Source organism: Leptonotus elevatus, chromosome 5 (assembly GCF_054856555.1).
Source record: "Leptonotus elevatus isolate MCC_2025b chromosome 5, RoL_Lele_1.0, whole genome shotgun sequence".
Lineage (NCBI taxonomy): Eukaryota > Metazoa > Chordata > Actinopteri > Syngnathiformes > Syngnathidae > Leptonotus > Leptonotus elevatus.
Window position 1 is genome coordinate 23,521,222 of NC_141243.1, and position 25,832 is coordinate 23,547,053.

Below are 25,832 nucleotides of genomic sequence, written 5' to 3' on the forward strand. Positions count from 1 at the left end.
GGTCAAAAGTTTAAACTGAGAAAATGTAACATTTTAAGGGAAAACTGTTGATTTTAAATTCCATGGTGTCAACAAATCTCCAAAAAGGCCATTTTCACCACTGTGAGGCATCCCCTCTTCTTCATCCCCTCTTCTTCTTGCAACAGTCTGCAAACGTCTGGGGATCGAGGAGATAGGAATGCTGTCCCATTATTGTCTAACACGCGTCTCTCTAACTGTTCAACTGTCTTGGGCTTTCTTTGTTGCACCTTCCCCTTTATGATGCGCCAAACGTGCTTTAGAAGTGAAAGAAGTGGACTGCAGGCTGGCCATTTCAATAGCCGGACGGATCCTTTTCCTACGCAGCCATGATGTTGTAATTGGTGCTGCATGTGATCTGGCATTATCGTGTTGAGAAATGCAAGATCTTCTCTGAAAGTGATGATGCCTCGATGGGAGCATATGTTGTTCTCCAATCTGAATCTACCTTTCTGCATTGACGATGCCTTTCCAGATGTGGAAGCTGCTCATGCCACACGCACTCATGCAACCCTATACCATCACAGATGCAGGCTTATAAAGTGAGTGCTGGTAACAACTTGGGTTGTCCTTGTCGTCTTTAGTCACTATGATATAGCGCCCCAGTTTTCCACAAAGAACTTCGAATCGCGATTCGTCTGACCACAAAACGGGTTTCCACTTTGCCACACTCCATTTTAAATAACCCCTGGCCCAGAGAAACGCCTGCGCTTCTTGGTCTGCTTTAGAAATGGATTATTCTTGGTACTGTAGAGTTTCATCTGGCAACGGCGGCTGGCACGGTGGATTGTGTTCACCCACAATGTTTTCTGGGAGTATTGCTGAGCCATTTCTGTGATTTCCCTTACAGTAAGCATTCCTGTTTGTGGTGCAGTGCCATTTAAGGGCCCGAAGATCATGGGCATCCAGTATGATTTTTACAGCCTTGACCCTTACACACAGAGATTGTTCCAGATTCTCTGAATCTTTGGATGATGTTATGCACTGTAGATGATGATGACTTCAACCTTTTTGCAATTTTTCGCTGGTAAACACCTTTCTGATATTTCTCCACTATCTTTCTGCGCAACATTGGAGGAATTGGTGATTCTCTATCCATCCTCGCTTCTGAGAGAGACTGCCACTCCGAGAAGCTCTTTTTATACTCCAATCAAGTTGCCAATGGACCTCATTAGTGCTTTGACTTTTCCAGCCTCTTATTGATACCTGTCCCAACTTTTGGGGCCCTATTTTCATAGACAAGCACTCGTGTAATCTACCGTGTTTGGGAACGCAATGCTCCTCTCTGGTCCCTGGCGCATCTCACAATTTGGTGACAAAAAGTAGACTGGATTTTAGACTTGTGAAAAGCAAGTCTAACTTGTGACGCAGGTGGTGTGACGAGATTTTGGTGCATATAAACAAGGCGCAGGCAGACCGATTTGGCGCCCTGCGTACGTGTTTGGCGGATGTCATCGTATTTCATTCCTAAATCTCAGAGGTGGGCAAAACCATCATGACGGATGGCTACCTTTCAGCAAATTTTCCGCATTTCTGGCAAGTTCTTTAAAATTCGAAGCCTCGTAAAAATACACAGCTGCTTTGGTTGATGCTTTGCTCGTGTATTTTTTACAAGGCTTCGCATCATAAAGCACTCGCCGAAAATATTACTATTTACTTTGTAAATGGCTTAATGGGCTGCTCTCTCTGACTTGTGGGCCGGGCTTAGTGATGGGCAGATGAAGACTTTTGAACCCTCGGAAGTTTTCCATGCAATTGGTATACGAAAAGGTTCAGCTCGTGAGGCTTCGTGTGCACACAAACCCCCCTGGTGGCCAAAGCCTTGATTGTCTTTTGAACTGTGATTGCTTTTTCTTTTTTCCGGTCGCATGAAAAAAACTGGAATCAAAACAACAAATAGAGGTCTTCTGGGATTTGTTTATTTATTAATTTGTTTATGATTAATTTGTGGTTTATGCTATGGTACATTTTGAACAAAGGGCATGCTATGTTTATGTTCAAATTGGTATTTACAGTTTTTCTCCATAGGTTTGGCACATTTCTTGAAACTGAGATGACATTTTCAAAACTGCAAGCTCATTTGGCCAAACAGACTTACATTTATGCACAATTTATCAGTTCATTAGCAAAAGCACATATCAATCCCAAAACTGGTCACACCTGCTTCACTCCAAGTTCCTTTCCCAAACAAAGAGTCGGTACTGTCACAACCGCAAAGATCCTTCTCAATTGCTTTGGCTCATCTGCATTCACTTAGTGCTTTTGCCAAAAAATTTACTTGGATGATTTTGCACAACACCATGGATCATCTGCAAAAGCTCATATCTCTCCCAAAACAGCTTACCTATGTGTCAAAATCACATTTCTATGTCATACAAGTAGTGTCCCCAAAATGCATCGACCCTCTGGCATTCTGTGAGCACTGCAGGTCAAAATCATTAGATGTTTTTGTCACAATAGCAGAGGTGCCGCAAACAAAATCCAATTATATATAAAACATAAACGATTTTACAAGAGCAGTTTTCAAAGTTTGCGGTTTGACATACTCCACTCACAGTCAAGGGAATTGCAATTTTCTATTCACACAAAGTTACTTACACAGAGTGCAACAAAAGAAAGTGTAAGCCGAATTCTGTATATTTATGAAAAACTAAACTCACGACCTTCTGCTTGGGAGACAGCCGATCGACTCCCTGAGCCACAGAGCTCCTGCTGAGTGTTAGTATATCGCTCGTGTCAGCTGGAATCTTCGTAACTCCAAGACCAAAAACATCTTGAAACTAAGCAAACAGTAGAAGTGGCGTAGCTCAGGTGGTACTCAGATGAGCAATGCAACTTGTACAAGGAATTGCTTTGAATGTCGCTATTTTACATACAATTTGTTGAAAAAAGAAAAAGAAAAACATAGACCAAAATAAATCAAACACACACGTGTTGAATAAGAGACACATTCAACTACACACATGAAAAGGATTAACGTCCTTATAACTTACTAATGACACCGCACAATGCATTCTGTGAACAATATACAGGTATATGCAAAATAGGTAGATATAACACGCCCGGAACTCATATGGGCAAAGTGTTGTCATGTTTCATTTGCATTCGTGTTATTTTTGGGACAATATAGTTAGAGTTGCGCCCTACAATTTAGGCCTGGCCCGCAAATAGCGAAAATCTGCGTATAATTGACGGCAATTATTATTATTATTTTTTATTATATACAATGATTTTACCAATCTGGCCCACTTGGTAATATAGTTTTCTTCATGTGGCCCCTTAGCTAATATGAGTTTGACACCCCTGACTTACACCCTGAAATCCTGCTGACATGTTTTAGAGAGGACAGTCATTAGATTGAAAAACAACTAATCCATTCGATCAGCAAGATCTATTGATTTGCAAAATGCGCTAAATGTGGGCACATTGTGCTAACTGAAGGCTAAATGTACACAACAATTTGCACATATCCACTGAGGCAATTGAGACATGTACTAAGACATTGGCAATTTGATGAAAGCAATGAGAAATGCCATTCAGTTGAGACCAATTTTAAGGTAGTTTTGGGATTTGTCCATTATATTTCAAAAATGTCATCTCAGTTTCAAGAAATGTGCCAAATCTATGGAGAAAAACTGTAACAAAAGATTGTGACTGATTGATTTTGTGTTTACAAATGCTTTTGATTAAAAAAATGAATAAAACTTCCTGTATTAGCTTGGATATATACTGTATACGCCTTTACCTTGCAGAATTTTTGATTGTTATAATTTTTTGTATTTATTAAATTTTTTACATATTGCTACAGTCATAATAAACAATTTTGCCAATTTGTTTCCTGTGAGACTTCATCATTTCCCTATAATGAATCCCGTTTTGATATGCACTTCAGAATTTCCATCCTGGATTGCTCAATGTACATTTTGAACCGTCACGAGCCTGGCTCTTGGAATGGAGGGATTTTTTTTTTTTGGTAGTAAAATGAATTGTCCATCCATCCGTTATCTGAACCGCTTATATTGACAAAAATTCATGAATTGCACTATATCAGACCTGAAGACGCCGGCCCACAAGGCATCTATCTTCCTGCTATGCCTGACGGCTAGTGCAGGCCTATTTTACTACCACTTCTCTCTTCCTGCTCGGGTACCAAATGATGACGACTGAACCTGATGCTGCTGTATGGATTCTGCATCGACTGACTGGGACAAAATCTGACGCGGGCACCATTCTTGAGGCGTTGCTATGGAGAATTCTGCATCGACTGAGCGGGCGGGGTTTTTGAGGAGGACCCACTTCTCTGAAGGCATCTTCCTGCGGTGCATTAAATTGACTCTCACGCTGTTCTAGTTGACAAGTACAGTACAGTATGTCTTAAATGTTGCCCACTATTTTGTGATTAGAGCTATACACTATTAAATTTGACTTGACTTGTACGGCTGCAGCGAGTAACGTCACGTGAAAACCATTTGAAGAACATATGACAGAAAGACAAAGACCGTTAAATCCTTTTTATTTACAAGTTGAGCTCTGACTGGAGTATTATTGACATTTCACCTTTTGTTACGAGTTGGTGGTGCATTCGAGTCCTCCATCTGCATATATGACAGTGACAATAAGAAAAAGAAACGATATAAAAAGCTGTGGGCTGACTTGCAACATGGTGCCCTGGTGGTGAGTGAGAGGTTGGGAGCCCGCTGAGTGAGTGACGGTGCACACGCAATATTCTACCTGTACAACTATTCACATTCGGTCACTGTACACATTTACAGAGATCACATTAGGGAACGAGCCAGTACCTGAGGAATTAAGTCTCACAAATTAGCATTACTCATTCTCTGTGGTAAAAATTTGCACAGCCAAACAATGGAAGCCGGAGCAACACAATGGATATTCAACATTAGTGACAATTTGATGTGTCGGTAGGTGATTAGTGATCCCAGCAGGTTCAGGAATGTTTACTACATGCTAGCTGGGCTCACAACATAACCAAATCTATATTGGAATATTATTTGTGTTTTACAGATAACAATTATCTGAGGCTTAGTCATCAAGCTTTCTCAAATGGTTGCTACCAACGTCGGCTAAAGAGCAGATCACTGGCCTGCAGTTGTCATAGCGTGTTTTCAGAAATGGGTGTTGAGGCCTCTGAAAGAAACACTCCTCTAGGATACATCAGGTGTACTGGCATGCTTTCAGAAAAACAAAAACGATGTGACGCTATAAACATCTGATGCACATGCCAGCAGCCTTCATTGTCCCCTCTCTGGAAAAACACGCAAACTATACATGAGAAACAAATGAGTCCATTAAACCAACCACTCAGCAGCACACAAGATACAGTAAAACGTCCTGAATAAACATATCATACATGCGCAGCATTTCTCTCAAGAATGAAATGTCAATCAATAAATAATACGTAAGAAAAAATTATTAAATAACAATCATTGTCTCCATTTCAGATCACAGTCAGCGTGATCAACCCAAACAGTCAAAAGTCCATTTTTACAAATATGTGAAAATGCTCGGCTCATTTAAGTCCTCTAACTCAGCACACCGTCCTCTGAAAACACAACATCAATAAAACACTTTTCTTTGGACACTTGGCACCAATCCGATCACTCGTTCCCTGTAAAAATCATATTAAAAAAAGGGAAATGTATTTTTTCATTTGTGTCAACTGTCAGACGGCAGTCAGTCATACATGAGGGGGCTTTGGATTTGGTACTTTGCAGCAGCTTGGTGTGATCTGTAAATGTAAGGAGTCCGGTCCTGGGATGACTTGACGTGCGCTAAACCTTGTAGCAGTTGCCCTGTGTGGTGAGCGCTAGCTGGCCGTTGGGCGCCACTTCGTTGGCCTCATCCTCCAGGAGGCCTGACACGTCGGCGTTGGGAATGCTGTCGTGATAGCTGCTGAAGCTGATGTTGTCCTCTTTCAGTTCGATGGTCCAGAAGGGCGCGTTGAGCTTCCGGTTCTGGTATTCTCTGTAAGTGTACACGCCTCCAACAAAGCCCAAGAGCACCACCACTACCAGGATGATGACGGCCAGGATGATGATGTTGAACTGCGTCCAGGAGACGTCAGTCAGCGCTGCCGTTGTGTTGTCGGTGGGGCTGCTCAGACTCGTCAGCAGGGCCTGAGTGGTGGCGGCGGCGGCGCTCAGTGTCGCGCTCCAGTTGCCGCTGGATGTGGACGTGAAGGCGGGGATGCCTCTTGGTCTCAGACTGCTGCTGGAGGATGAAGCCGTGCTGGGAGTGGGGGTGGTTGTTGTGGTCCTACCTGCTGGAGTACAGAAAAGCATTTAAATAATTCAAAATCGTCGTCATTCAACAGGAATGGGTGGCTAATTGAAAGACACAATCAAGCATGTCGCTGTCCTGTTAAGAGTCCATGTGGTGTATGCCTGGTAAACGTTGACACCTAGTGGTCGGTCAAACTACTGACATGAAAAAGACTGCCAATTCTAGAAAATGCTAAATTTAAATTGTTCTTGCTGAAGGTGGCCCAGCCAGATATTAGATTTAGAGGGCTATTACTTTTCGCTACAGGTGTCAGGCGATTAAAATTTGTAATCGTAATTAATCACATGACTTTGAAGTTAACTCAAAATTAATCACAAAATGTACATCTGTTCTAAATGTACAATAAAATGTACAATAAAATAAAAAAGTTTTCATGCCCTTGTTAACATAAAAGTGGAAAAAAAAGTTATACTAATAGAAATATGGCTGCATTTTGTAGTCATTGATACAGTAATTTCATAATAATTCATAAAATGAAGTTAAAAAAAATGTACTGGACTGTAAAAAATGTATTTGTATTGAGGTCATTTTTCTGCCACTTGATGGCATAATCACATTTGTAAGACGATGGTGACATCTCAGTACATTTTTCTTTTCATATTTAGAGCTAAGTAACGTGTAAAATTCTGCACATTTTTAAAATTTTAAAATACAAGTTGACCCCAGTCTCCACAAATATATGCATTATTATTACATTTGTTACTGTTACATTTTTAATGTGGACGTGTCTGCTGTGTTGCGACTGGAATTCCCCCAGTACAGGCTTTCCAAGTAAGGCCTGTTAAAAAAAATGGTGGCGTTAAAAGAACTTTAAATTAACTAAAAACGAATGCACTAATTTTGACACCCCTACTTTTCGCACAAGGTCAAGTTGCTTGGAATTGTTTTTTTCCCCTTAATAAATAAAATCAATAAGAACTGCATTCTATGCGCATTTGGGTTATCCTTGTCCAGGGACAAACTGGAAACAAAATTTGGCCTGGGAAAATATTTGTCAAGTTGGAGGGGGTGGTGGGTTGGTGAGGGGATGACAGACTTGCAGCGGAACAGCGGCTGACATGCAGCGATTACTATTTGTCGTGGACTGACTGTTCGGGAAACTCCCGAAATTCTCTATGGCCACTCCTCCCCTATCCTTGTCTGATATTAATTAAACATTAAGTGGGAGTAAATACAAAAAAAAAGAGAGAAAAAAAGTTTTCATGTCAGACAGTGGGGATTTTGTGTGTGTCTTTATTAAGTGCATATAACTTTTGGCTTTAAAGGGGAAGTCAACTTTAAACATTTCTTGACAATAATACGTTATATGTGAACTCACTAAAGCCTAAAAAAAATCTAACAATTACTCTGGGTCTGTTCACAAAGGCACCTGTGTCTTTTGGAGCTGGACAGAACCACACACTTGATTCATCCAATGCTGTGGGCTGAGGGGACTTCTACCACTGTCAGTGTTGCAACCAACACTGTGTTTCCCTGGCGACTAAACCCAGCGCCGTGGGCTCTGAATGGGAAAACAACGACCTCACTCACCTCTTCGCCCACGTGCCTTTTTTCACTTCCAAATTTGCTCCGTTAGAAGACAAGATCTTGTCACCAACATGTTGGGGCGAGCTCACGAGAGCCAAAATTCTACCAAATGCTTTTACCATGAGTTCCATCCCATCTGACAAAGCCCTGTAGACTGAAGCTGGAGCCAGCCCAAAAAAACAACAATGCCTTGCCTGAGATCCAGCAAAGCAATAGCAGCCCGAGCAACAGAAATGTCATCTTGGACCTTAGTGATATCCCCCACATAACTGAACAAAACCCACCACAAAGTCCCCCTCTATCATCAGCGCCGTCTTAAAGAGGATTGAGGCCGGCTCAGCAAGACTAATAGAACAAAAACTGCTCAAGTGTGTAGTAGTCAATCTATACACTATAATCTGTAGATGCCCGCAGGGATCCTGTTGCAGCATCTACGACATAGATGATTTGAGTAGGGCTGAAACTGCCCGCATCCATTGTTACCCCCAACAAGGGATGGGATGGGGGCGTTGCAGGGTGCAGGGTCAGCCCGTCCTGCGATGATTGGGCAGCTGCACTGCAAAAACTAAAATCTTAAGTAAGATATAATTTCTTAAATTTAACCCAAATTTATTTTTACTTAAAATGAAATTGCCAGGCAAGATCTTTGTGCTCATTTTAAGATACTTATTACTTAATTATCTTATTTGATCAATTGAGTGTTAACAGCCAGTTTGAAGTACTGTGAGGATTAAAACAAGCATTTCCCACATTTTAAGATGACAACGAACCAACATCAAAGGCCCTGAACTGGGATTTCATAAAAAAAATTATTTTAAGATTTTACATAATCTAGTAATAGGATAAATGGAAAAAAAAATACAAGTATGAAAACAGACGAGGTTAATTTTGTAATATTTACTAAGCTCATCATTCCTTCTTTCAGAACCAGCTCAGTGGTCTAGTGGTAGAGGGTCTACTCTCAGGCTTGAAGGTTGTAGGTTCAATTCCTGGCTGGGTCATGACATAGAAAATGGGACCTGTTACCTCCCCGCTTGACACTCAGGCTAAGTTATCCAAGCTTAAAAAAAAAAAATATATATATATATATTTATTACAGCTTGAAAAAAGTCAACATTACTTACTTTTAGTCTGAAAATACTATTTTCAAGACCGCAGTGGTTGATATGGGCCTAGTATTATTTTCTTATTTTTCAAAATCTTACGGGTAAATTTAATTCGAATTTTCTTGTTCTGTCGGCAGATAATTTTGCTTATTTGAAGTAATAATTTTTTTATTTTACTATATTTTTTTCTTAAAATTTCTACAGTCCTTTTCGCAGAGTGCGAAAGATTCCGTATATGGCAATTACAGACGAAGAGAAGAGGAAAAGCGACAGCGTTTGTTTTGGGTTAAACTCCTCAACCCAATCCTCACTCGTTAACTTAACGACGCTCTAACCATTGATTGACACAACTATGCTCAACATAATCAATACTAGTCCTTATTTGCAGGATATGCACCACAGTCACTGCAAATAACCAACTCCCTTAAAAGAAACTCACCCTTGACCCGGCCGTCCAAGTCAACAGACCGATATTCAATCTTTCATTCCTGCCCAAAATTATTGAGAGTAATTAATTACAAACAACTCCATGACTTTCTAAAAATAATAACAATTAATTTGAGGAGTATCCGTCTAGATTTAGGACAGACTGTAGTACCACGATGGTCCTTGTGAAAGTTACTAACAACCTTCTTACTGCCTCTTCTTACTGTTTAGTTGAACACAAAGCTAATAAGTTGAACGCATAGGTTTGGAACACCATAACCCATGGAAGTAGAAATGTTTAAATCTCGACTTAAGATATCTTTTTATATTATTATATCGCTTCTTATCTCACCTGTAACCTAGGTGGGGGCTTATTGTACCTTATTCCATCCAATAGTTTTTCATTTTCCCTGTCACTATACTGTATGCCAGCGGCATTAATTGTTCATGAACAAAAACACATTTCTGAAATATTAACTAAAACTATAGTAAACAGCAGTAATAATAATAACAATAATAATGCTGTCAACCTACTTCCTGTGTTTGTCGACTGTATCAAAAAGTAGATGAACGAACACTACAACTCGAAAGGTGGCCCCAAAATGTACCCAGTTTTGTATTTTTGTTAATATGCCCAAAAAACATTGAAAAGCAATTCCTCAGTATTTGTAAACTGTTTGTGAATTCATGCTCATGTGCTAAATTTGGCCTTTGCTGGGGACTTGACCACCCTGTTCATAAAAGTCATGGTCTTGCTTGACAGTCTAGTTACTGAAATGATCTTTCATTATTGAGAATTGTGCAGTCTAGAGATTAATTAAATGGAATAATTTATTAAAACATAATATGTGGTAATTACTTTGTGAATCTCAAAAGATTGAAGAAGTGCTGAAAGGGGAAATGATCACTACTGAGATTGATATAAGATACTTACTTAGACGGCTGCAGTTATGAGCCCTGGCGTCCCCTGCAAATCCAGCAGCACAGAGATGGCAATGGGGCCCAGCCGTGTTGTTAATGCAGCTGAAGCAGTGGCCGGTGTCGGGGTGACAAAGCTGGCTGGGACCCTGGGGGTCTGCATTCCCACTACAGTCACATGGCACGCACGCCCCTTTGGCTTTGTAGAAGCCAGCGCTGCACTGGTCGCAAAGTGGGCCAGAGTATGGGTGAAGGCACAGGTCACACACCGGAGAGCCACTGGGATCTGAACAAGAACACACAGCAGGATCTATCAGGAGGATGCTGATCCAACAAAGGAGAATGTTGTCAAGTCACAAATGAGGAAAACTCACATCTTCATTTGATTTAGAAAACGTTCATCACTAGACTATATTGTAGTTGACAAATCAGCAAATGTTGTCAGATCAACATTTTGACATTGTTTTTTCATTTTCTAATGATGAATGAAAGCACTAGAAGACTACGGGTGAGCTTTTTATTGGATTACAACGATGAACCACTAGGTGGCTCACGACAACAATATTGATGAATGACAAAGTACAACTGAAGGGTTTCTAAACAGTTTCGATGTAATGCAGAATCAAGTCAGGATGTCAAGTGAAGAGAATGACATGTATCTGCAAATTCTGAATTGTGTTTGTTCTTCGTATACATTTGAATATACCGCACATGCTTTTATTTAATAGTAATTACATTGAACATGAGAAACAAGCAGTCATACAGTGTATAGCTATCACTGAAAAGCAGCGACGAAAATATGTTATGAGGATAAGTGGTAAATAAATAATATTTCACAAAATATATCAGGCCGAAACCTTATATGTGATAATTTGACGATTTTTCTCCCTTCAAAAATCCATTCAGTTGGTCAGTCCACACGTGTGGTTGTTGTTTTATTCATTTATTTACTTACTTTATGAATGATTGAGTCATTGATCGAAAACTGTTGAGAATGGCTTATGCTCTTTGATGATGTAATGTTAATGGGTGAACGCAATCATGCCATTTTGGGGGTCTCTTGAAAAGTTTTCGGCCGGACGCAAGCAACATGTACACTAGTCTGTATCTATTTTTAGATGAACAGGATAAATACCACTGTATATACTTAACGATGAGTAAATATGTTTCATTCAACTCTGTTGTCTGATTAGTGATGTCACATTTGCGCTGGGGTGTATATTCCCCCCCCCCATAGAATTTGTTTATTGTTTATTAAAGCCCAATTAGCTCTTACAATGTGGATAAAAAATAAAACAAAACGATAAACAAGTCACTGACGTGTAAAAACTTTGATATGCGAAGTAGACTGACTGCAAGACATTGTACATGCACCTGGCGCTGCATTCCAATAATCCATCTCCTGGATGTTATTTTTGACTGGTCTCTACACATCTGCTTGCAATATGTCCGTGCCACAGACAGGGACATGCAGATGACGGGACCTGGGGAGAGGAGGGCATGGGTGCTTGGGCAATTGCCCGTTTTCCCCGTGCAACCCAAAATTCCCTTTTGTCCTTTTTTTTTTTTGTCACATATTTTTGGAATTGATTATCCTATTGATTATTCCATTGATTACTTGGAGCATTCCCCCTCAATGTTCATAATTTTTTTTGTCAGCTGAAAACTTGCTGCTTAAAAAACAAAAACAACATGTTTGCTTTCATTAAGCAACTCGGAAAGCATACAGATTTGACTGGAAATCAATGTATGTGGACTTTTTAAAAAGCTTAAACAAATGGTTCAAATTATTTTCATTTCCTTTCTACTTTATGCACAAGTTCTGTGGCATTAAACAGATTTTACAGATTTTTTTTGTGTACAGGGTTGCCACTGGGCATTTAATATTATGCGTTACAGTTATTGCAGTCTACTGTAACGCAAAGGATGTTGTGCAATTTTGATTAGTGTATTTTTTCCTTTGAGAATGGTTGAGTAAATGTGAATGTATTGTTGAGATATATCATTGTTATTTTTGTACCACCGAAAGTGCTTCATTGTCTAGTGTCACACTTGTCATCGTGTGGAAAAAAATGATGTGTTCACTAAATAATTGAAGGCAGAAGCAATGTTATGTTGGGGATGGAGAAATTGAGGTGGACCTCCGTCTATCAACAGATTTTCTCAATTGTATTTCCTTTAAAAGAAAAACTGCCCAGAGTACCAACACATATAGCTCCAGACATGACATGGACTTATTAATATTCATTATTTTTAATTGTGGCCACAAGACAGATATAATATGCATACAAAATGCTCATTTGTGACCATGAAATCGCCATAATTTGTGGGTTTAATATCATTCTCATAAACAACTTTGACATCTGTGCAAGCAAACGGCGTGGCACCTGTGCGAGAAACGACAATGCCTGGCAAGTGTCGTTTCTTATTTTGTTCTCATCAATGTCAGGTTTTTCAGAATGTCTTTGTAACAGTAAACATTTGTAGTTTTAAAAATTAAACGAGGGCCTCTCAGTGTTTTTGCGGCCCGCCAGTTGCCCATCTCTGGTGTAGATAAAGCACGATAAAAGTATACTCCATTTACAGCTGACTAGATTTTCATTTGTTAGACTATAATGTGTAGTCATTTGGAAATGTACAAGAAGTAATAATTCAATTCCATTCAGATATTTTTTTGTGTTACTGACAAAAAGAATAGTAAATGGGGATTTAGAGGATGATCCAGACACCACAATTCGCCAGCAACCAGTGATGAATGACTTTGATACTGTCAAACACTGGCCTGAATGTGATTTTCTATCTGATCACATGACTATGTTGTATTGCAGCACAGGACATGCTTCTCCTGATAAATTGCTGGAGGTTCAAAGGCAGCCGACCTGCTGGGTTATATAACCCGTAGGAAACATGAGCAGCACTCCAGGCGAGAAGACTTGACCTGCTTCTTTACCCCGCATCTTCCTTTTTTCCATGTTAGGTGAGCAAAAAAAGCTTTTGCTTCTGCCTACACCCTTTCGGTTGTATATTTATGTATGGAATTTGTTTGTTGTTTTTGACCATGTTGAATATTTAATTTGCCAATGAACCGAATCAATTTTCAATCATTCATTTTTCATTTGAATCACCAGTAAGTTACTGTCGGTAGACACTGTCTGACACACTATTTAGAAAAACACAACATGAAACATTAAAAATGAAGGCCAGTCTACAGCTGTAGGTGCAGATATAATCATACATGAGTGATTTAATATGTGTGACCCAGATTCTGATCTGGAACAGTGCCCCACTTCACCTCTCTGAGTGTCACATTAAACATCTTCATTTACAACATCCACATATTTAAAAATCATTAATCCTACAACATGAAGCTGCGATACGTTATATTCCCAAGTGTCGTTGCTAAGACAACCCAAGTTTTGCTGCTGCTTTCTTTCTGGTATTCAGTTCCAAATCATCCACAGCCACAACACTGTTAACATATGGTCTAAGAATAAAAAAAACAAAAAAAAACAATAAAACATGCATTATCTCTGATCATTTCCTTCTTCCTATAGTGATGCTGTCTGAAAGCATAATGCGGCCCATCCCCCCAGTCTGTTACTGCCTGAGTGGCGCTGAAATGGCCCAACTGTGCTCATGCTGTCCCAGCTCAGCCTGGTTCATGTCCCTTCCCCTCCCTTCCACATTGCGGCACTTCTAATGTGGTCCCCAGTAGGCGGAAACATAACATAACAGCCGGCGCGTATCTGCCTGCATGGCAACAGCCATGCAGGCAGACAAGATTGGCCTAGCAAGGGAATAATGTAATAATAGCTAGAAAATACCAAAACACAGTCATAAAACAACAAGAGAGACATTGTGTTTTTTATTTTCAATAATATTTGACTGCAATGAGCTACAAGGTCGTCTTTATAGTCAGACACAATATTACAATACTAGACCGGACTTGTCGTGGTACAGAAAGAGTCTTTGCAATCACATTCCTAGCTCCGCCCCTAAAAGCATACTACTTTCACCTGCAGCTAAAATGAAGATCAATGGAAATGATTTTAAATTGAAAAATCTGAGGAAAAGGTTGTGGACACACAACTATGAATGATGTGTGACACATCCCTTTTGAATTGCACGGAATATTAATAGGCCATGCAGGTTGCACACAGAGTATCTAAGTAAATGTACAGAAGAGCTGTTAGGGGCAGAATCAAAGTAGGAATAGCCTGGACTAACCACAACTTTCATCACTTTTATCCCGTGAGAGCTTTGGGCTTAAACATGTGGTTGTGTGTAGACTCACTGGGACTCAATTGAACTACTGTGTTACTCCCAAATAACCTGTCGTTTATATGTCTTCAGCCAAAACTAAACATCACTTGAGAAGAATTGCTGTGTGCGCAGGGGTTTTATCACAAGGATGCTAAAAGCTTGAAGACAGTGGGGAGTGAAGTGGGTTTTCCCAACAAATACTCGCTAATTAGACCCGAAACATACTGCCTGCCGTGCTCTGAACTATTTTTGTGACGACAACTGGTGTGAATGACATTCTATGTATCACTGCAACTATATTTGAATCCCACAAGATCCGAGTTGACTAAACTGTAGCTATCAGGGCCTGACAGCGACAGACAGTCCACCCAGAACGCCGCTTAGAAAAAAAAACATTTAGGTGTCGTGTAAAACTAGGACAGACGAAGCCTGGAGCAAAAAGGTCACTCAATCCTAATTTATGCAACTTTGTTCATTGACAAATTAAAGCAATATGTCAAGAAGCACAAATCTGATTCTCAACACCACTAACCAAGATGAATGTGTATGTATGTTTCAGCATGCTGCATGTAAAGTTGAGTTTAGTTCAAAATCAAATGTGATGCACATATTGCATAGATTTGGAGTCCTTTGTAAAATTCTGCTTTAAAGGGACATTCAGTGATCCTAGTGCCACCTAGTGGTCAAAGAATAGCATTAGAAACACGCAGGAGCACGCGCACCGGCTGCTAGAGAGAGCACATTTCGCAAGCCTACCACCAATTCTTATTTTGCGTGAGCAAACCAGCATTTCGGCGAGCGATGGCGACTTGGCAGTCGGTGTGAAGCCCGGCGAGCGACACCAAAAAGACCGAGCGAGCCGGAATTAGCCGGCGCAACTAACAAGAGCGGCTAGCGTGAGGAGCTAGTAAAAAAAAAAAAAAGCTATTAAAAGCTTGCGAGAGCAAAGCAGAAAGTGACAAGCGACGGGCCCGAATCACGGGAGTTACTGATGACCACCTGCAGCTCCAGCTATGGAAGGTAAGCGGCGGTCGACCCATTGGATCAGACACTTGATGCAATACCACACAGGTGGCGGCCGTGAATCAGGGTGTAGAGACGGTCGTTCAGCAACCAGAGGGTCGGCTGTTCGATCCCCGCTCCCCCAGAGTCATGTGTCGTGTTCCTTGGGCAAGGCACTTCACACACTTGCCTCCAGTGCTACTCACACTGCTGTATGAAAGGTGCGAAAGTTTGGTGCCTCGCTTCCATTAGCCTGCCCCAGGGCAGCTGTGGCTACTTAAGTAGCTTACCGCCACCACAGTGTGGATGTCTGAATGCATGAAAAATTGATCCATTCCATTGTAAAGCGTCTTTGAGTGTCTAGAAAAGAAAAGCGCTATATAAATCCAATGCAATATTATTGTTATTACAGGGCTATTTCCAGATCTGCAATGACTCCGCCCACCCAGGACACACACATTTCTCCAACCTCCCTTCCGGTAGACTCAGTCATGTGAGGCTGCAGAACAGTTTCTTCCCCGTGGCTGTGAAGAGACTTGCTGCAGGGATCGTGACTGACATTGGACTTTTTCTAAGTCCCACTTTCCACGTCCACTTCCATACATACAACTGATCATCGTTACCAGGTCTCTGATACTGCTCAGTGGCGCACTTGGTAGAATGCATTGTCGCAGGTTCAAATCCCACCTCCGACTGTACATTGCAAATGTATCTACGGCAATTATGCTAAGTGTTTCCATGCTACCCAACTGACTATCATAGTTCAACTTTTCCGTCGAAATGAATGCCTAGGTGGCGCTATTGAGTGATATATTTTTTTAATTTTTCAATTGGTTTTATTAGTTTCAGATTTCTATCTAAATGAATGGAGGGTATTGCATGCCTAGGTGGCGCTATTGAGTGATTTCTTTTTTGGTGGGTGGGGGAGGGGGGTGATTTTTCGATTGTTTTTATTAGTTCCAGATTTCCATCTAAATGAATGGAGGGTATTGCATGCCAAGGTGGCGCTATTGAGTGATTTTTTGTTTTGTTTTCGCATTTTTCCATTGGATATCATTAGTTCCAGTTTTTCATCTGAATTAATGCAAAGTAGTTTCAGATAACACTTTTCCATATAAATTTCAACTTGCTTCAAAAATTCATGCCTCCTGGGTTCAAGTGTTCTTTTTATTCATTTATCTTTCAACTACAATTAATGCTGTGTAATTTTCACATAATTTATCTTTCAATTTACCTCAAAGGCATTCAGTTTAGAATTCAGCTAACAGCATTCAGCTTAGCATTCAGCTATTAGCATTCAGCTATTAGCATTCAGCATTCCCACACAATTTCTGCAGAAATTGCACTTAGTCTAGTTTAACATACTATTGGCATAAACGGTCGTTTTTCAAAATGAATAAATTATTAGTTCACCACCAGATGGCGCTAGGGATCACTGAATGTACCTTTAAAAGAATAGAAATTTGCAATGACAATAAGGGACTGCACTCAGCGAGTGCCTGCTACTTACAATTAGATCCAGACTCAGCTCAGTGCAACACAACGGAAAATTTAAATTATCAATGAAGTTAAATTGCTGCTGTGGCTAAAATATCATCTACTCTTCTATTCCTCAGTTTCTTTCCACCACAGACAGAAATCCCATCTCTACACTACGGTCCTTCCGTCTACGTAAACACATGTTTACAATGAGATGTGAACGCGTTTGTCAGCGATGGATGGGAACAAAAACATTTGACAGTCCAAATGACGATCCACGATCACTGCGGCGCTCTAATCTTGCAGTGCACTAGCTGCTCTCGCAGTGAAGCTCAGAGAAATCCTGATGTATGTGTGTTCTGTGCGCGCTTGTCTGCAATGATGTGCATATAAAAAAAAAATCATTCTGTAGCTGGAGCGGAAGCAGTGCATGTCCGTATCAGGACAAAACTATAGCTAGTGAATCAGCTAGTCAAAATAATACTATCAATCAGAACAGGAGTTTACAAGACACCTCAGCACATTACAAAAGTCATTGATTGCAGTGATTGCCTCAAATGGTCGAAATATTAGTCATATAATTTGTAAACAAGACTGATGTCATTATTTTGTTGGTTATGCCACAACAACAAAAAAGCTATTTTGGAGAATGACTCACCCTTCATAAGGCAGTCATTGTCATACTTGGAAACTATTATCACTGTTCTTGACTGATTGACAAAGAAAGAAATCAGATCAGTTCAATCAAGGTGCATTCATTACAACTTAGTTACGAAATAAGGTTACATATATATATATATATATATACTATAACAAGCTAAAAGGATACATGTCACATCCAGGTGAGGTAGGATGCACATCTGTGAGGTCGCGCTTGCTTTGCAAATGTGACCTGAATGATCCAAATGTGCACGTGTGTGTGTGAGGTCTGGGACTCACCGGTGTGACAGGTGCCAGTGGAGGAAGCGTTGAAGCAGGGGCATGGGACACAGGCTTCAGTCAAGGCAGCGTTTCGGCCGCGGTAATGATCTGGCTTGCACTCCTCGCAATTGTTCGCCTGCGTGTTGCCTTCACAGTTCAGACACACACCTGAGGAAATAAAGTTGAAAACATCTCTCTTTCATTCTGGTTCTATTTGTAGAAAGGACTGATTTAAAGCAGAGTTTTAGCCTGACAAAAATCAACTCAACTAAATTTTATTTATAAAGCACTTTAAAACCACCATACAAAGTGCTACACATGGAGTAAAAATCGTATTTGTATGTTAATGCTAATATTTTCTCTTTGACTGCAAATGAATATCGGCTTGAAATATTAAATTTAAAATTAAATATAATAAATATCTCCTTGACTACTAATAAACGGTATCGGTCTTGAAAAAACCCCATATCGGTCTATCACTACTCAGCGCCTTAAGGAAATCATCATTAAACACCTTTGGGATGAACATGAACTATCTGTGTAGTGTGCACAGTGGAATGCAAAAGAACCCCCCCCCCCCCCCCCGCCCACACACACACACACACACACACACACACACACACAAACACACACAACCACATATACCGGTTTACTCAGTTTAAGACTTACAGATCTGTTATCATTAAATTGGTGGATATGGCTAAGGAAGAAACCAGTATGACGAACAGCTTGCCCCAATCTTTTTTATTGAAATGTCCCCGCTTATGTGAGTGTTTAGTGCAGTGATTGGATACAGAAAATTTTAAATTTGCACATTGTGCTGCTGTTTGAGTGCACTGTACTGTATCCTTGAGGAAAGGCTTTCGAGAGAAGTGTAAAACCGTAGTTAATCCACAGTGCTGTGTACGCTGAGCCCAAGTGAGACCTTCGTATAGTCCATCTGTTCATGCATAAGAGCAGCAAGACATATGGCTTCTAAAACTCCCCCTCACCACCCCACGATCACAAGCATCACCATGGACCCCTTCACCTTGGCGACTAAAAGCCTGGCTGATGAGAGGTGAGGCGCAATCCTCCTCAAGAGGATAAACTTGAACTAAATTCTAGTTTCCAATCCAGTTTGTGCTCCGCCTTCTTGGTCAGATTGCCCTTGAAAACGAGACCGTGGTCTAAATGGGTTTTTATTAGGGATTTTCGATAATCAACTGTTGAGTAGTCACCGATACCAAGCACCGTTATCACAAGTACTTTTGACACATACAATTTCTAAAAAAGCAATGACAGATCATTTTAAATACAGACCTATATATTATACAGTAGTATTTTTCCCTATAATTTTATGAAATTAATGACAATTTTCTATTATATTTTTCTATTTCGATACATATACTTACATAAATCGTATCTTTGGCATATGTCAGAACCAAACAGACTCAGTTTTAGGGTAATATTTAAACTTGTAAGAGAGTAAAATAAAGAAAAAGTAAATAAAAGTCACACAAGGGTTGATAAACAAACTCCCGACCTTCAACTTGGGAGATAGCCAATCTACTCCCTGAGCCACGCAGCTCCTGCTGTGTGTTAGTATATCGCTCGTGTCAGCTGGAATCTCCGTAACTCCAAGATTGGATATAAGCAAACAGTAGGAGTAGCTCAGGTGGTAGTGTGGCAGTCTCCCAAGCTGAAGTTCGCAAGTTTGTTCCTCAACCCTTGAGTGACTTTTATTTATTATATATATTTTCAATTCTTTATTTTACTCTCTTCCAAGTGTAAATATTACTATTTGGTTCCACTCTGACTAGTCAAATTTACTCTAAATAATAGTCACATTTACAGAATTTACTGTACTTTAAATAAGGCTCTATCGGCACCGATACTGATACCATATAAAATAAATTAAGAAATCATCATAATTGTCAAATACACTTTAATTTTGCACCATGAATTTGTTAGAATTTCATGGAATTTGAATTGTACTTTCTGCAATTCAAATTTGAATTGCAATTCTGCTTCAACTTTGCAATGTCAATTCAAATTCAAATTCAAGAATTGAACTGGAATTTAGGGGTCATTCTCAATTCAATTCAGAATTTTGCCCATCCCTTCCTTTGAGAAAAGGGGTTGGGGGGATACATTTACAGCGCAAGTGGCTGGCAATGCAGCTAGCATGCGGACCTCCAAAGATCTAAGTCCGTCCGAAAACTGTAATCAATCTTCACCAAAATTGTACTGTACTTATGCCCAAATCATACTAGAATGAAAATATTTGAATAAAAGTCGCAATGTTTTTGATCATATTTCAACATGAGATGTGACTTTTCATGTAATGGCAAAACATTATTCTCCAGATAAATGCAGATGTTGAAAACATCACCACCCTGGCTCCTAAAAGTTCTGCTTTTGGTGCCCTAAAACACAGTTTGTGTGTTAATATTGTATCACTAATAAATCAATGCTGGTGAAAGATTTTGACAGAGATATGATTATTTGATGCCTGTAATCTATGCCAGGTATCTTGAAATGTTGATACTATTTTTCGAACATCATGTGTACGTTCTGATCAGACTTGAAAGGAAAACAGTTGAAGAATATCTACCTGACCTGCCGTAACATAATCCAGGTTGATGTCAAAATCTGGGACATTTTACACAGAAAAAAATATCTAACACAAAAGAAAGGTTGTAAATTAATAGTCATGAGTCCCTGCTAAGGTTTAGGAAAATAATTACATTTTCTGTTCCGAGACTAATTGAGAACTGTAATTTATTTGTCAGCCAATGGTTCTATCTACTGTTGTCAACCTGGCACACACATTTTCAGTTTGTTGCATAGTTGCGAGTCGCAACCCTAATTTATAGACGTTACGAACAATAACAAACATGTTTTAAAAATAGCCTCTGACAAAACATACATACTATTATAGTATAGTATATATAGTGCAAGTGTATACTGTATACCTTATCATACCACTTTATTTAAATAGCACGTTTAAAAGACAACAGAGGTTGACACAAAATATGATGTGCAAAAAAACTAACAAAAAACTCCATAAAACATTATCATATTAAAAACAAAGGGTATTAAGTGGAAAAACGTGGCAGTCACTCCTAAGTTTTAAAATCCACAGAATCCATCCAAAATCCTCAATGTTGACAATCACTGTACAAGATGACAAATTGCAACATCAGCAGACTTACCTGACTGTGGATGACAGGAGTTAGTGTGATTGTGACACTGGCAGGGTTGGCATCCAGTGCTGCTGAAGTGGAAGAAGCCTGGGTGGCAGTCGTCACACTTGGGCCCATACACTCCTGCCTTGCACACACATATACCTGAGCTGGAAGGGTAGTACAGAAGATAACATTTAATATATGAAAAGTAACATAGCTATGAAAAGTTAGTTATAACACAATAATAGGATATTGCTGGTAAAACCATGTACCTCCAAAATAGTCACTTTTCAGGCAAGCCTAAAAACTGCATGTTTGTTCAAACATTAACATTACAACATCAAATAGATGAAGCCATTTTCAACACTTTAGATTGGTCCGTATTGTAAAAATAACACCCACATGTGTGGACTGACCAATAGTATAACATTTTGAAAAAATTTGAAATTTACCAAATTGTGATTTAGGGTTTGAGGTTTCGGCCCAACGCCAGCGATATACAATAATACAACACCGGCAGTTGAGAGGAATGCTAAAAAAACAAACACCTGTTTGGAGCATTGCACAGGTGAACAGCAATAGTGGAAACAGGTGAGTGTCAGATGTGATTGGCTATAAAAGGAGCATCCCAAAAGGCTCAGTTGTTCACAAGCAAGGATCTGGCGAGGTTCATCACTTTGTGAACAACTGCGTGAGCAAATAGTCCAACAGTTTAAGAACACTATTTATCAACATACAATTCCAAGGGTTTAAGGATTTCATCATCTACATCATCATTAAGATTCTGAGAAATTCGAGAAAACTTCTCATGTAAACGGCAAGGTGGAAAACCAACAGTCAATGCCAGTCAGTGAATTGTCAAAATGAATCAATTAATTAAAGTTAAAGTACCACTGATTGTCACATTTGACAATCTAGTAATCGTTTAGAGCCATTGTTTTACTTGAAACAATACTCAACACTTAATCAATGTTTTTTTGATGATAGACTGTATAAACTGGTGTTTACAAATACTATCTACAAGTCCTCGTCATTATTTTTACATTTTAGTACGTTTGTTTAAAGCTTGATTTAGGGGCCTGTGTTTGGTGCCATCCTAAGGTTAAACACTGAGATTTGGCAATTTGGCAATTTGGCTGTTTGTCCTCTCATTACACGAGACGATACATATTACGTTATGACGTACTCGCCTCCAGGCAACACCCCTTTTGAGCGCTGATTACAAATCTTAGTAAGGGGTGGAGCCAGAGTCTGACTTCCTGTTGAGTAATCATTTAAAAATGTTCAAATCCCCTGAGGTCAGTCTCAACATTAAATGTTCTCATATTTCATTTCATGAGAGCAGACTTTTGTGTTTAGTCAAAATAAGACATTTGGAAACATCTCCTTTTACTTTGGAAAACAATAACCGAACGAGTAACTGCGTCCGTTTGAAAAAAAAAAGGCATTGTGTAGTCTGGGTAAAAGAGGGAAAGATCATCGGGAAATGTTATCAGCACAAAGTTCAAAAGTCAGACTCTGTGATGGTATGATGAGGTGTTCGTGCCTATAGCATGGGTAGCTTGCACATCAAGTATTAGACTGGCCTGCCAGCATTCCAGAACTGTCACGCATTGAAAATGTGTGGCGCATAATGTAGCTCAAAACGGGAAAATTGGACATCATGGAACGTTGAGCAAATTAAGTTGTACATCAAGCAAAAATGGGAACGAATTTAACCAACAATGCTTCAACAATTAGTCTCCTCAGTTCCCAAACGCTAATTGAGCATTGTTAAAAGGAAAGGTGAAGTAATAGTACTACTCCTGTCACAGCATTTTTTGGAACAAGCTCAAGGCATCAAATTTAAAATAAGTTATAATTTCGCAAAAACAAACAAACAAATAAATGACGTTTCAAAAGGACTTGCAAATAATAGCATTCTGATTTTATTTCCGTTTTACACAACATCCCAACCTCAATGGAACTAACACTATCTGTAGAGTTGAGAGTTCAGGTTTACATGTGAATTTGGCATCTCTCTGTCATCAAAGACGTAAATTATAAAAAAATATATACATATTTAAAAAATAGAAGACAGAAAACAGACAATCGCAGATGGACATTTAGAATTCCACTGAAAATATTTGATCATTTATCTTAAACAGAAATCTTTTCATTCCCCTACTACCTGTAATACTGTAGAAATGGAAGTGTTGGGATTTGTGTAGGGACATGCACCTAAGTGAGTTGGCTGAGAGCAAAGATATGAATGAATGACAGAGAGAGAGAGAAAAAAAAACACCCTATCTAATCCATGTTATGCAGTAACAAACTTAGTGCAGCTCCTGTTGAAGCAACACCTGTATGTGCCAAAAACTATTGTAAGTTACTGAGGCCATCTGCCATCCATTATCTGAAACAATTATCCTCATGTTTATTATTTTAAATAAATAAATATATTAATATAGTAATAATAATGAATATTGTTATTTTGGTGAGGCTCATAAGATAATTTGAAGCATGCTAATAGTTGAAGATAAGTTGCTAACAAGGCTTGGTTTGTAATTAGTGCAAACCAAGCCTTGTTACATGAACTGATGAAGCCTTCTTGGATGAGAGGCGAAACATCTTCTAAGACAAGCAGCAGTTCAGCTGTCGAATCAATGCCCTGAGAAAGAAATGACTTACATGAATGAAAAGATCCACATGCTGTTTGCTAATTGTATATGCAGATGAATGTTTACCTCATAAATTCATTGGGTTGTTGTTTTTTTTAAGCTAAATCGGCAGCTTTTTATGGCAAGGTACTGTCTGAAAGATGATTATATAGCAGCTAAATTAGGCTTCTACATGTATTTTGCACTTACCGTGAGTATCATCATTAAAAGACACATATAATGATGGTCTTCATATTTTTGTTAATCCGCCAGATGTCAAGATTGTAAATTCAAGTTTAGTATACACAACTTCAGACCAAATCCTTACAATTTGTTAACAGTTGAGAAACAAAGCAATGTTCTAATCAAGTGGATGACAACATTTTCCAAAAACATATATGGCTGAATTTGGATAAAAAGTGGTGGAACAGTTTTTGGACCAGGAGAGAAGTTGGTGGCTACATCCCTGCATCGCCAGGTCCCACGCAAAGTAAGTGGAGGGCACGGTTATTCTGCATGCCTTTTCACAGCCCAAGAAAACAAATACCAAACCAAAGTCATCAAAACTGCTTTACCATGATTCGTTTTTTGAAATGACTAAATTACCAAATAAATTCAGGTACTGATCATAGAAGTTTATCCAGTATAAATTGGTCATAAAAAAGATTTCCATCTCTCATTTCAATTACACGGAAATAGAACTAATCCAACAGCTCTAAAAATCTAAATCTTTTTTTTTTCTCGTTTATTGAATCTGATCTTTTCCTAGATCACCTTGTGGGCCGTGGATTATAGGAGATGTAGGAGGCTCTAATTAAAAAATTAAATGTCAATGGCACATGAGCATCATATCTCTCCAATTCTATGCTCCTTCAAAGTAATCTACAAGAAGAACAAACACAATGCCAAGTCAAGCCCAATCAACTCTCCAGCCCAGACATTGTACTCAAAAACATTAATTACACACAATGACTTCAAAACAATAGAAGTAAATCACAAGTGACTGGAAGAAATTTATGAGAGTATGTGCATGTGTCTTCATACAAATGGGGCTTTGTTTAATGACTGCACTTAATGCAAATGAAGAGGCCGGCGGTGATGCTTAGTGGGGCGTGGACAATGCTGAATACGAGGCTGGGAAGAACACACACATACACCAGATGTCTCAAGATTGTTATCAAGCAACTGGGAAATATTGAGTAAATTAATAAATGTCACATTCATGGCAAATAAAAACATTTATGTTTCATATGCTGTAGTAATCGTATTAAAAACCATCACGTAACATTACATTACAAAAATAAAATGTAAGCTTGTTCTAGCAAGTTTTGTTACAGTAGCTGTTACAACAGTTTATATAATTTGTTTATGCTACGGAATACATCTTTAATATTGCTTTTTTTAAACAGTGCTCACTATGGACAGACAGTTTTATTACAGAGGCGTTTAAACATGTCAACAAAGTGAACGCAAGAGCGGCACACAGAGCAGGCATTAATGGTGGCGCTTCAAACGCTTCCAACAGGCAGATTGTTGTTGTACTTTAGCCATTAGCTTAGCATGTAGCATGAATGCTATCCGTATAGTACTTACACAGACACAAACACATTGTTTTTAACGGTTCCAAACCAATCTCTGTATTGCTCCTTATGTTACTCAATTAAATACATCCATCACATCGGCACACTTGTTGTCATTATCAATTAGGGTTGCCAACTCCCTGAAAAATAAATAAGGGACACCTCAACGACAAGGACGGCCGACCTAATTGCCTTCAACCTTGTGTGATTTGTTATTTTAATTTTTTGTAGGTGAAACCATTTTTTTACTATTTAAACCTAAGTTGAATCAGATGCATATGTTTGAATGATATTAACCCATGGAAAAGTTGTTATTCAGAAATTTACTTTAATAAACTAACAAAATTAACTTATCAAAATAAATATTTCTCAAAGAGAAACCTTTCCTTCATAATTTATAACTGTATACATTAATATAAAACAATATTTAATACGCATAACATTAATCCTGTAATTTATGTTCAGCTTAATGTCACATTA

The 25,832-nt window shown here is 39.1% G+C and overlaps 1 protein-coding gene across 3 annotated transcripts in view; it reads right to left on the reverse strand.

The window, feature by feature from the left end:
• Positions 1-4,514: 4,514 nt before the first annotated feature.
• LOC147174406 (multiple epidermal growth factor-like domains protein 9) overlaps positions 4,515-25,832 on the reverse strand; it is a 39,067-nt gene continuing 17,749 nt past the window's right edge. For 2 of the 3 annotated variants that reach the window (XM_086076947.1, XM_086076946.1), the window contains 4 exons: positions 21,161-21,300; positions 17,982-18,131; positions 10,315-10,584; positions 4,515-6,301 (listed from right to left, as the gene is read on the reverse strand). In XM_086076947.1, coding sequence (XP_085933073.1) covers positions 5,811-6,301; positions 10,315-10,584; positions 17,982-18,131; positions 21,161-21,300 — 1,051 coding nt within the window. In that variant the 3' untranslated portion in view covers positions 4,515-5,810. The remainder of the gene's footprint in view (positions 6,302-10,314; positions 10,585-17,981; positions 18,132-21,160; positions 21,301-25,832) is intronic. The other variant, XM_086076944.1, reaches the window with a different exon arrangement.